The following is a 13,756-nucleotide window of genomic DNA, read 5'->3' on the forward strand; positions in this document are numbered from 1 at the left end:
AGCTGCTGTCCACCTAAACTTGTGAACTACCTAGAGTTCTCTGAGATATATATATATATATATATATATATATATATATATATATATATATATATATATATATATATATACACACACAAACACACACATATATCCATCCCTTAAACTCCTTACTACTGCTATAAAAAAATCTCGGCATAATCCTAAAACCTTTACTATCTGAATACACTAAACATCCTTAAGCCCTAGAAAAGTTTTTTCTAACCCTACGTGTTACCCTTCTCTGATCACTATAAAGTCTTTACTATATATATATATATATATATATATATATATATATATATATATATACAGCCTTTGCAAAATAAACTGTGGCATACTCTGAGTGCGAGTACTTTCTTTAAAGAAAGCTGCTGTGGATTGATAAAATTGCCGAGAGACCTGCTCGGCGTTTCTCTCGCCATCTGTCTACGGGCCACGGACTTTGTGCAAACAGATCGTTTGGAGAAAAAAAAAAAAAAAAAGAAAATATATATATATATATATATATATATATATATATATATATATATATATATACATATACACACACACACACACACACACACACATGAAAGCATATACAGATAAAGTTTAGGCACTAAAAACAATTAAAAGTAACTTCACTTAACTGAGAAGTAAGTTACTGGAATCCTACCCTCGATATAAAGACTCCAGATGTATTTACCTGTGTTAAATTGAGTAACAATATCAAAATTGCAAAGAAACATAACATATTGTTGCCTAAAAGTTTGATGTCCTATCCTTTTTGAAGAAGGAGCAATATGTCCCAATGGGAGTACATGGGGTGCTGTCCTTGGTTGAGGGATAGGAAGGATTGTTGCTTAGAGACCTTTTCAGGAGAACATGCCTTTGTGAAAAAAAGAGGCATTTTAGTCTCCTTTTTGAGAAAAATAGGAATGGGTTATTCTCTCCGCTCAGGGTCCCAACAGTTGCACAAGTCATCGCCTTGCATTTTGATTCTTTGTTAATATATTATTAGATGCTTGAAGTCTGGGCTGCTGATAATATGGGTTTGTTGGACCTGAGCTAGAGGAAGATGAACCTCAGCCAGAGTACTTCAGCAGCCTTGCCAGGTACCATGCATCAGGTGTTAGTCTAACACATTGTAGAGCGGAGGTCCGCATCAAAGGCACTGAAATGCAAAATCACGCATTATAGCGACTCTAGGCTGCTCAAGCTAAATACTGCTAGAATGCACCAATACTGAAAGCTACAGTAGCAGCTTGCAGTGCACACAGCTTCGGGCAGACCTGGGGGCTGGCTCATCAGCTCGCTAGCTGCTGCTAGTGTGCTACAATGTAACACACAACACACAATGTGGCATAGTGACATCAGGAGAAGTCACTGACCGTACCCAATGACTTGCTACTAAGGAGACAGTGTGAGTCTGAGTTTGTTAGACTCACTTTCAACAGATGGGTGTTTGTCGGTCTCTCCTACAGCCCGCACCAAGTGTGGGCTGAGACGGGAATTCAAGTTATTGCTAGGTGCTGCCTTCAGTGCATGTGGGTAATCATGGCAGTTTAGCTGCGAGAAGGCCACTCTCACCACTGCAGCAGAATAAATGACCCTTAAGCTCATGACTGCGACGTCACCCCCACAGCTAACAGCCGTCAGGAACCTGCTGGCAACCTGTGAGGTAGCTGCTATTACTGTGGCAGTGAGATCCTGCGGACCGCCAATCGATACGGAACCGACACCACCAGCGGCCAGGCTGCATGAGTGTGAACCACGGCAGCCCGGGCCACCAGAGTTGTGGTTCTGCAGCCCAGCCAAAGAGCACTGCCTCGAGCCACAGTGGGGCAGTTGTTGTGTGCCAGCACTGCAGAATGTGCAGCAGTGGCGTTGATTGTGCCGCAGGACAGTTTCAATCTTCTCCAGTCATAGCGGGCTGGCCACGGGGAGCCTGTCTGGGTGTTGCCACTGCACTGGCTCACAGCGAAGTAAGTGCCTGAACCTGGCATCATCTGATGCACTGACTTTATAATGCTATGACATTTGCTTTTTTTGCTGACGAGCGGTCATGAATGAGATCACAGAAGATGATGATTGATCTCATACATGACCACGCACCAGCATACTGAGAACTGCAGTCACGCGGTCTGTCTCCTCACTGGTGAACTCACAGGTGAGTTAGCGTACTTACTAGTCTAACTCGTTTTGGGTGGGGGTAGACCTAGAGCACTGCCTCAATTTGCTTTTGAAAAAGTGTCACTCATAGTTGTTGAAATGTCATTCATAATTACGCTGAAATAATGAAAATAACACACATAGCAATCTGAAATCTTGGCAGTTTTGTTTCAGCTATGAGATCTCATGAGCTTTATGCCGAATACACAACGTTGTGAAATACAATTCTCTGCAGCACCAGGAGATGAAGCATAGATTTCAAAACAGTTGGTTGCTCAGATCCCTAGAGGTTTGGGCAGAGCTGATCCTCTGCGCTTAAATGATTGCTCTTTTGGGGCATCCGCATAGACACTGCTGCATTTTTGGGACAGCACCAATTCCCTCGTGATCTCCAGGCAATTACTGGTTCTGAGCAGTATTACGCTACAAAGCATAATCAACTGGATGTTAGCATTTTTGATGACTGTGTCAATTTGGTGATTGAACAAAGCATCAGAGTAAAATACAAAAGTTAGATTTTCGACATTTCTGCGAGGGGTTTGCAGCCTTGGGGAATTCCTGTAGCCAGCAGAAGGTCACCAGCCAAATACTCCCCTGGCTCTTGCCAGTCAAATTAATCAGATGAATGACTCTGAATATGGCTTCTGTCCGTTCTTAGTTTTTGGTGGTGTTCAAAAAACGAATAGCACAAGACACTAGCTAGGAGTCCCTGTCCTGAGAAGCAGTAATGACTGTGTGTGCTGTTGCATTATGTACCCTATGTATAGCTTGAACAAGATTCAAGATTTACAGTAACCCTGGGTTTCTTTTGCTCAGGAAATTCTGCTTCTGTCTGGATGCTAGGATCTTAACCAGATCCAATGCTGTTTAGATTTTCAGAATTATAATGTTTTGAAGAAGGTCAGACGCTCATCATGCATTCATAACTTGAGTCAGAAAGTCCTGAAAGTTGTTAGTGTCAATTTAACAACCAATTCCGTGCATATACGTAGAATTGGGTCAGCTTTGCGCATAGTCTGACTGAGGACTCAGAAAAGCTAGAAGTTCTCTTAACTGAACTCTCAAACTTTCAAGCACCCACCACAGAATTTTACATGAAGATTTTTAGACCAACAGTTTGGCTGTGTTGGTGTCAGTGACACCCCAACACATGTTTGCCTAGAAAACAACTGAGACAGTGTGAATCTTTATGGCACTAATTTCTTGGATATAATTACAGCTGAAGAAAGTTTTAACCCCTTCCATGCTGGGCCGATTCCGCTCCCGTGCTGAAGATTTCAGTGCGGGTGCGGTCATGACGGCCCCCAGCCGTCATCTGCACAAGAGCACTGTAGTGCATGACGGCTGGGGGCCGTCATCAGCATGGAAGGGGTTAACAATACCTATTGAGACATGTCTCCATTTAACTCCTTTTCCACCCCACTGCATAAAAGTGTATCTTGTTACGTCCCAGACAATGATCAATTTTTACCTTAAAATAGTTAAGTGAAACCCAGTACCATTGTTGTGTCTCGTTATCTTTGCATTAGCTTCCACAGAATCACCCAAGATTAAAATAAGTATCCATTGCCACTCTGAAATCTTTGATCAAGACTCATCCAAACACTGATAATGTGGGTGGGTTGGTCACTGTAGGATGGATCAATTACATAAAATCAATTTACAGCTTCAAGAAGGAATCAACTAGGAACCTTCCCCTACTGATTCTCTTTGAACACCTAGGGAAGTAACTGTTCAATTGATCTGCTGACATTATGGTGCATGCTGCAATAGAGCAGTAGTTAATGGTTCAGTCAGGGACCAGGAAGAGAACAGAAAGGTATATTATAAGGGTGCTCCCTGCCAGAAGGTCTGATACTAAAGCAATCATGTCAGGACACAACCATTATCCACAGCCCTCATTGACTACGGGTCAGATAATCTGCCTAATAAAGCAAAACCACTTATTGACAAAGCATTACAACAGGGCATAGCACAACTCATGGCCATCAAATCTTCAATGCAAAGTATCTCCATACATATTGCAGTTTGATGGCAAGTTGCAATTCTCTAAAAATGTCATCTCACCGAGGCAGTACCCAAGGATGGTGAGTACATGTAAGTCTGAAGAAACTTCACCTTTATACAAAGAACACACCTTAAGCAAAATCAAAATCTGACAGGATTCTGCACCTCTGATAAGCCCTCCAGTAAGACAACATCCCTTTTCAAACATCCCTCCAGTGCCTCTCTGAATGAGATGGATGTATGCTCTTGCTCTGACCAATATTAATAATCTATATACAAAGCAATTGTGGTTATGACAAGACCTCGCAAGCAGCTCCTTTTTCTCCTGTCTTCTCTCAGTACACCAAGAGTGTTCATGAAGTGTATGACAGTGTTGTTCACACACCTCAGATAACTGGGAGGTCAGGTGTTCCTATACCAGAATAACTGGTTGTTGAAGTCCTACTCAAAGTCCGGCCTGCAGAGAATTCTAGATATTAATCGATGGGGTTCAGACTCTGGACCTGTATGTGCAATAGAAGCAATGGATACCTCTTGATACATCCAATTTATATCGATTCATTCCAGCCTGCACTGTAATATGTTTTTCTTCTAGAGTAAACGTATCACTCTATCTTGCTAATGTTAGAACTTTTTTATACAGGGATGTTTCTTCAAACAAGACTTCTTTTACAGCATATAGACTCACAGACAAAAGGGCCTGCAGTAGATTCAAGGGAAAGTATTCGACATTGTACACAATTTCAGTAGCTATAGGAACGTCCTCTCAATTAAAGCTCAGTATTCACTGGTGGATGAGACCTCACAATTTCTGGTTTATGATTGTTTTTTTCTGTTGTAGAGAATACAGCACTCCCAATTAACCATAAATGTATTTGGTAAATCACTTCAAGTTTACATTTGGCCCCAGCACTAACATTTCTAATCTCTAGGCCTCATTTCACATTTGAGAAAATTAGTGTGAGAAAAGTTTAAGAATGTCTTTCCAATGGCCATAGATTCCATGGATTATTCCAGATGCACCACAAAAGTCAAGTGATACATCTGCCAGACCTTCTCAGCTTGCCACTTATAAGTAATAGCAGATTGAAACCCTGGAAACCAACACAGACAGACATGCATGCATGCATGCATGCATACATGCACGTACACACACACAAACAAACGTACACACACACACATACACACCTGCCCCTCCCCCAGACATTAGGGAGTTGAACGGGCTATTAAGGTACAGATATGCATTCCAGGCAATGTATTGAATTACTGTGCCCACTTTGCTTAGCCTCTCTAACAGGGTGGCACCAAGATCCTTTGGTTTTCCTACGACTACTTGAGTAAATCCAAGGAAGTCAATTGAAAGGGTTGTAAAATGCTACAATCAACCCGGCTAACTGGCACTTACCTGCTGTATTAATCATTTACTGAGACAACTGGAAAGGCAATTGATGTACAATAATAAACATGGCAGCAGAATGCTAAGAATAATGGTGACTAAATTATTGATTACCTGCCAATCTACCTGTTATGCTTAACAACTCTAAAAAGTATTTTCCTAGCCATTAAGAGGTTACCCAGTCAAGCCTTGGCGAGCATGAAATTCAAAGAGTTTTATTAACATAAAGACATCATAAGCTCTGACGTTCATGGCTGAATTTCACAGCCTGCCCTTCTACTTTGGCATTTCAGACCCGTATTTCTTCAAACACAATATTAAGGCATTTTCAACAAAATACTTTTGTGCGATCTCTGAGCCATTATCAAATATTGAACTAGTCTGGCACTACAAATGATGCTATTTCAGGACTTACAATTAAATATTTTCTTTCCGAAGCAGTGAAGCCAGTGTTGTAAAACAGACTAAGGGCATGATTCAGAGCTTGGCAGATGGAGTGCTGTACATTGGGATGGCAGAGGAAATCACCTCCACCATCCCAACAGCACTCCACTTGCCAAATTTAGAGATGGCCGCCTGCCCAGCGGTCATCTCTGTACACTGAAAGGAACCACTGCCACAGCGGATCCTTTCACTATGTTAACTGTATGGTGGATTACTGCTGACGGTTTTGACAGCCAATCACAAAACTTTCTACATGTTTCAGAAGCAAACTGACAAAGCAAGAGTTTGTTTCTAGTAAAACAAACAAACGATTGACCCCCCCCACACCAAGGATGTTTTCTGCCAGGATGCGTGGGCCATTTTTGTTTTTTTCTCTTCCTTCACTGCAAGGTTTTTTCTGGTGGTGATAGACAGTAAAGTAAGGCATTACACCATCCACCCTTGGTTCAGATATCACTCATAATTTCATTCTCACCACAACTCCAATACAATGTCAAATAATCATGCCTCTGCCAGCTGTGAATATAGGCACACAAACTAAAAGTTCCCAAATATAGGAAAATATATCAATTTATTCATATAAATTCTTATCGAATACATATACAAACATAATCACAAATCATTTCAACAATCTCCCCAAAAATTCATGAAAACAGTTAAAAAATACAAAAAGAGACAATAATAGGTGATTCAATGCGAAAACATCCGAAACTATTAATTCCAAAGTGTCTGTCACACTAAAATTCAAGGGACTATATGAATTAATAGTTTAGGATGTTTTTGCATTGAATCACCTATTATTGTCTCTTTTTGTGTTTTTAACTGTTTTTATGAATTTTTGGGGGGATTGTTGAAATGATTTGTGATTATGTTTTTATATGTGTTTGAAAAGAATGTATATGAATACATTTATATATTTTCCTATATTTGGTAACTTTTAGTTTTTGTGCTTATATTCACAGCTGGCAGAGGCATGATTATTTGACATTGTATCGGAGTTGTGGTGAGTATGAAATTATGAGTGATATCTGAACCAAGGGAAAGTCTTTTTGTTACACTGGTTGTGTTGGTACCCTGTCCCTTGGATAGCTGGGCCACTCCCTTTTTAATTACATATTACACCATCCACCACAAGAACGGCAGATGGGTTAACGCCTTTCCTCCATGGCACCTACTACACTGAGCTACCGGAAGAAGTATTCTATCAACGGGGCCAATGGGAGGCAGGGTCATCGTATGGATTACTCCTGTCACCAAATGAGTTTGGTGGACCGATCGTTTGGTGGGCAACATAGTGTCACGTTGCAACAGAGCACCCTGTTTGCCAAAAATTAAATGATGCTATAAGATGTTTCAAGTGGTGACCTGGTGATAGACTTTATCTTATTGTTACAATTATACATGGGCAAAGTTTTGAAGCTACTCACACTATGTGAAGATAATTAAATGATCACCAACTGTAAATTTCTTGTAATTGATACATTTAAAAAGAAATTAAAAAAATGATACTTTTTGGTGGTACAATACGCAGCAAACCCTACTTTCAGTGCTATATTTTTATAGCACAACTGTTTTGGAAAAGTCCACCACAAAATGTTTTTTGCAGCAAACGTATCCTTTTTAGGTGAGAAGGCTGTCAGACTGTGGATTAGTGACAACGGTCCTAAAAAATGTGCAAATTATGGTATTCAGAAATATGCTCTGGTGGAGGCCAGAGTGGTGCCTGTTGAAGAGACTTTGTCTGTCAATCTGGTACTGTTATTCTTGCACTGTTCCATCATTCAAATGGGGCTCCGAAAAATACAATGTTTAAAAAAATAATCCACTTAGAGAATTAAGCCTTTCCAAGTGCCAATGGGAATACCTACCAGAAGCGAAATCCCCACCTGCTCAACTCCAGCACACATACATAATAATATTTTCTTGCTGCACAAATCAAAAATCATAAATGCTGATTTATTTGCCAATCATAAACCAAGATGGGAATTTGGTTGCTTTGAAAAAATAAATGTCTTCACTGAGCAAGACAGTATGATAGTAGAGCAGTTGCGCGGTTTCATTCCGTAAATGAATGACTGCGCTAAGAAGGCTGGTTTCATTTTCTTTTGTGCTGCTTAGCTGAAATAAAAACTGCCAAGTCTGTATCGCAAGAATAATGCACAGCATGTAATACAACTCCATGGCATAGTACACATCAGAATACACACCAGTGTGCACAACCCCTTCGTTCCTCCCGCCCATGTATACCATTTACAAAATATAGATTTTGGTTTGTCTGTTAGAACCCCAAGTTGCAATATTACAAAATAAAAATACAAAAAGGACGCATCTTGAATATTTAAAGTGTCTTTCGTTTACATATTTAGTTCAACGTGTAAACCAATATGTATATACATATATCTATATATGTACATATACTTCATCAAACAAGAAGATCACAGAAGACTTTTTGATTCAATAAATATGTCTGCAGAGCCATGATTCCCATGTCTTTGACAACCATATGCGAACTGCGGTCCTCACATGAATGTAGTGCCAGTGATGGCCTTCCCATACAAGCAGAAGGTAGAAAGCATTGTGCTGCTGATTGTCACTCCAATAATTGCCACATTAATCTTCGGTGACTATAAACTGCTTCTGTGTGGTGTACAAGTGAGGGCCAATTTCAATAGAGAATAACCTGCTTATACGCCAAATTTGATAGCAATGATGCACTTCATGTGGCTGTTTGTCCAGTACACATACCTATTCCTCTGCAAAGAAAAGTTTCCTATGCAGTCAATAAATATCTTCTTGTGCCTCCCAGAGCAGTGAGAACTTTCGTTTCATCCCACATTGTAGGTCAACTTCTCCTAAGGTACCTCTTTGGTCAGTGGGGCAGTCATTCAGGATACAGCCGGCCGCAGCTATCGCGCTTGTCCTCTTCTGATGCTTCGCCTGCACAACAAGAGTGAGACTGCAGGAGCAGTGTCCTGGAATAAGGAGTGAACCAGAGCTCCCCCATGTCCTAGGTCCGCTGCTCGCAAGTGATGTACCAGGGATCCGCGATACCTTTGGTGCGCGTGCCTCTCCATAGCAAGTCTGCGGCTACTGCTAACTGATGGGCGGCCCTTCATTTAGAAAGTAGGTTGTCATTTCCCCTTTCCCTTTGACCTTCACAACACCTCGACATTCCAGGTGATAGTTGTTGGATGCTAATACCTGTTGGAGATCTGACGTCACCTAGAATAAAGGAAATACAAGGAAGAGTTCAATAAAATGACAAGGAAATAAACGTAGAGAAAGGTCAGGATCTGAAAGTTTGCCTGTCAATTTGAGGTTTCTCAAAGTACAGCACATTTATTATGGTGAAATTATTTCGATGTGTCTGTTGATCCATATGTTCTGGGATTTGACATAATTAGTGTGATTACCACTACACGACATAAATAGAAAATACCCAGCAAATGAGCGTTTCTTGGTGGCCTGCATCACATTTTATGTGATGCAGGCCACCAAGAAGCCTCACCTCAGTTCTGCATCTGATCAGAGGACACTTTTGGGAAATTGACATGTACAATTCTTAGGTATCCAATGAAATTTAGCAAAAAGTAGTTTTTGTCATAGTTTCACTGCATGCTAAATATAATGTCTATAGATTAATGTCGCCAGTTAATTGGAAAACATCTGAAGAGGCCATGGTTGAAGTTTTCACAGATTTTGCCTTTTGTACCAAAGTTGGATGCCAAAATGCAGCAAATGCTAATGAATTATTATTTTTCAAAAATAAACAGTTCAATCTTCTTAGAGTTTGTTGTACTGAAGGTGTGTCATAAATAATAACTTAATTTCACCCAGATGGATTTATTTACCATCCAGGTGTATTATGAAGCCTGCAAAAGGGGACACATTAGATAGTTACATTTTATGTAAGCCAGTGCCAAAAAGTATGCAACAAATTTTCCAAAGAAATATTTCATTTTGTAAAGTTTCACATATCAAGTACAATCATTTATCAGTGCCAAATTAAACCCCAAACCTCTACAAAGCTACAACGTGCTTGACACCTTACAACAAATATATCAATCGAACGTCATCTATGCATTTCACAGGCATCTGTCTCTAATAGTGTTTCCGCCGAGCACTGTATCAACTAGGTTAGCCGAGATATTCCATATCTATAAGCAAACAACCCGAGAAAGATTCGGAAACGTTTTTGAAATGCTGCACTTCCGATTGACTATCCTCAATGAATGTGGTGCCCAGTTTAAGATTGATATTTTGTTGGCAAATAAATAATGTGACATACTTGTCACTCAATCCACAGTGTAAGTATGTCACTGGAGGACACTAACATTTCAAGGGCATTTTCTTTTTTGTTTACTACCACACAACAGAGTTCTTTAACTCGTTTCTAAATCAGAGCTGGATATATCACAGGAAAAAGCAGAAATGATTTTCAAAGTTGCGATGTTTTGCACTTTCAAGTCTTTTTGATCCAAACGAGCTTCAATATCAACATACATTTAAGATCTAGAAACATATGGCTCGATAAAAGACAATTTTAATATACACACATAATTCCAAACACAGGGACATATGTGAAAACCAGAGAATGGGACATTCTTGAATGTCTGGGAATAAATTGGTCACCATATCCTTTCCATTCGAGATTTAGCAAACAATGGGCCAGATGTTCTAAAATATTGGTCGCAAAAGTTGCAAATTGTGACCAGTCTTTTGGTGACTAGTATAACATTTTGTGAACCGACCTATGCACATATTGGTTCTTTCATAGATTAAAAATCGAGTGGTTTCGCAGTCCAACCTACCTCATTAAAATTCAAGAGGTAGGTTGCAAATTGAGACCACATGGATACAATCACTAGGAAGGTGGAATGCAAGGGATTGCAGACCACCATGCCTGGAATGTGTTTCAATAAAGTAATTTATTTATTTTAAATGTAGCCAGTTTTGTTTAAAAGGCTGCTTATCTTAAAAAATGTTCTCCCTTAAAAGTTCCAGTGAGAGTTGGTAGTGCACCTAGGGATTACTGCCCAGCCCCTTTCCCCCCTGAAACGTTTACAAAAATGCACAAAGGACCCTTTACACTTTGTGAATATATTACCAACTCAACATGGGAGTCAGTAAATTATCAATGGTTTGAGACCATCAATATAGTTGCAAGCCATTGATACATTGGATATTGATTCTAAACGCTGAATCGGCATCCAGGTACTATCCCTTTTTATGAGTGAGTAAAGCTAAAAAGGAATTTGTACGAAGGAAAATCGCATTTTGCAGTCGCAAATTCCAATTCTGAGTATTTGTGACAAAAAGTAGGTTTGTACACTTAGCCAAATGTTCCTTAACTATTAAACTCATCAAGTACATGAGTATTACCACTCCCTATGTCTGAAGGTGAACTCTGATTCGAAGCAAGAGCATTGCTTTTTCCCAAATGCAGGTTTCTGAAGCATGGTTTTCACCACATACTTTACACATCAAGCACAAGTAATTATCGATTGCGTGCATGCTCAGTGTACCTACTGAAAACGCAAATGGGTACAACAGACTTGACTAGATCATATTCTTGGCTGGAGGTTCAAAGATACTGCCAGACCAACAAGTATGATTCAGCGGAATTTTTCTTGGGCATAATGATATTCGTGCACAATTAAGTAAATTTAAATTCATGAGAAACAAAGCATGGGTGGGTGCTGATTTTTCTGAGAAATGGTATGTTCCATTGAGCTTGATGGATTAGTGTCAAATCCTGGGGGGACAAGCTTGTGCAAGGCAAAATAGAATGTTGTGAATGTTAACATTAACCTATGTTAGCATTTATGTCCCATAATTGTATGCCAAACTGCACTTAATATGCCAGAAGGGGGACCCTCACTTTGTGACAGGGGATGGGGTGGGACTTTAACACCATTCTTAACGTTGGCCTATATGGTCAATTGTCTTGCTCAGTGGGTCATCTGAATCAGCCAAGAACTCTGCACGAACAATGAAATAGGACAACTTGGCCATTATGTGGAGACTCAGACACCCATTGTAAATCAAATATACCTTTTTCCCTTGTGCACAGGATACATTTACCTATAGACTACTGGATTGCCTCTTGTGATGTGTGCCCTTGGATTTAAAATTATAGATATCTACTGTGCACTCTTCTGGATGATTAGCTGGTGGTGTTGTAACTAGAAATGCCAGCGATGTTTCAGCATGAGGTTCTGTGCACTTTCCCTCAAAAGTCCTGTTTAATGCTAAATGAAAATGCCCCTTCTTGACATGGTACCTCCCACTTTTTGCCTGGTACATGATGTGAAATCAAATGGAAGTGCCAGATCTCTTTCCCAAAATTGAGCAATTGTTCTCCAAATTGGCAAATACCTTAATCACCCTCTATTCGCCCCTAGTAATTAGTACCCCTAGTAACTAGGGCCTGAGATACTAAGGAGGGACTCCAAGGGCTGCAGCACAAATTTTACCCCCCTGAGGGACCCCTCACCAAACTCATACAGGGCTGTCATCTCAGGCTGCGTGTTGTGGTGCAGAAAAAAGTGATAATACGGCCTAACACACATCTCTATGTACCATGCCCCCTAACACTCATGTAGTATTTGTAAGTCACCCCTGCATCAGGCCTTGCAAACCCTAAGTCAGGGTGCTTAACATTACATGTGAGGGCATACCTGCATGAGTTCCATCACTGCCGGTGCGAGTGACCAGGGAAACGATTTTAGGACATGTGCTGGCAACTGGTAAAAATGATTTGCTACAAAGTAAGAGGGAGGGCAACAGAGGCTCTCTAATGGGTTTGATACTTAACCCAAAAGCAATAACAGGACTAAACCATCCTGGCCTTTGTTCAATATAAAAAACACTGATTGTTTTTGAGGTCTCTGAAAAGTAATAAGCATAAACTCAATGGCTGAGTATTAGCCCAATGTCATTTACATTTTCAAATGTTGGAGTATTCTCAGATTAAGGCCAACACATGTTTCAATACTACAAAGTCGCTTCATCAGGGCCATGAGATATGTTACATATGCAAATGCTGTAAATAATACACCGCACAAACAATATTTCATCAAAAAAATGACAGTGTTATATGACAGTAGAAAGGTAGTATTTCACTGTAGAAAGTGAATAAAGGTGGAAAGAGATACAAGGAAATGGTTTTCAGGAAATAGTGAAACAGATGGTACAAGACTATTTTCTGTAAACTATTTGCTGTAAACCATTTTCTTGTATCACTTTCCACTTTTATTCACTTTCTACTTTTCAGATGCCTCCTAAACAGTCAGTGTTTTTTGTATTTAACACAGGACAGGAGGATTTAATCATGTTATTCTTTTGGGGATTGAGTGTCAACCCGATTAGAGAGCCTTTGTTGCCATCCCCTCTTACTTTGTAGCAAACAGTTTTTGTTACAGAGGCCGGTAAAAACTGTGGAGAGACCAATTGTCTCATGTTTTGTTCTAAATACAAATAAATCTTAAAGCTTAAGAATGTCGAAGCATTTCAACAAAAGAGAAATGTTGGCCACCTCACTGCTTAACCCCTCCAATGCTCATGACGAGCTGAGCTCGTCATGAGCCACGGTGGCCGTGTGCTCATGACGAGCTCAGCTCGTCATAGCGGCCACAACGCTCGCATGCGGGGCTAATTCCCCCGCTGTGCTGAGCATTCTAAAGAAACGGGTGTGGCCGTGACAAGCTCAGCTCGTCATGAGCACACGGCCACCGT

General features: G+C 40.3%; 1 protein-coding gene across 1 annotated transcript in view; it reads right to left on the minus strand.

Annotated features, from left to right (window-relative positions):
* Positions 1-7,070: 7,070 nt before the first annotated feature.
* Positions 7,071-13,756, minus strand: part of ADCY5 (adenylate cyclase 5) — a 951,006-nt gene continuing 944,320 nt past the window's right edge. Inside the window, exon 19 of the mRNA XM_078682034.1 lies at positions 7,071-9,241. Coding sequence (XP_078538160.1) covers positions 9,113-9,241 — 129 coding nt within the window. The 3' untranslated portion in view covers positions 7,071-9,112. The remainder of the gene's footprint in view (positions 9,242-13,756) is intronic.

The sequence above is a fragment of the Lissotriton helveticus genome, chromosome 3_1 (assembly GCF_964261635.1).
Source record: "Lissotriton helveticus chromosome 3_1, aLisHel1.1, whole genome shotgun sequence".
In the NCBI taxonomy this organism is placed as follows: Eukaryota; Metazoa; Chordata; class Amphibia; order Caudata; family Salamandridae; genus Lissotriton; species Lissotriton helveticus.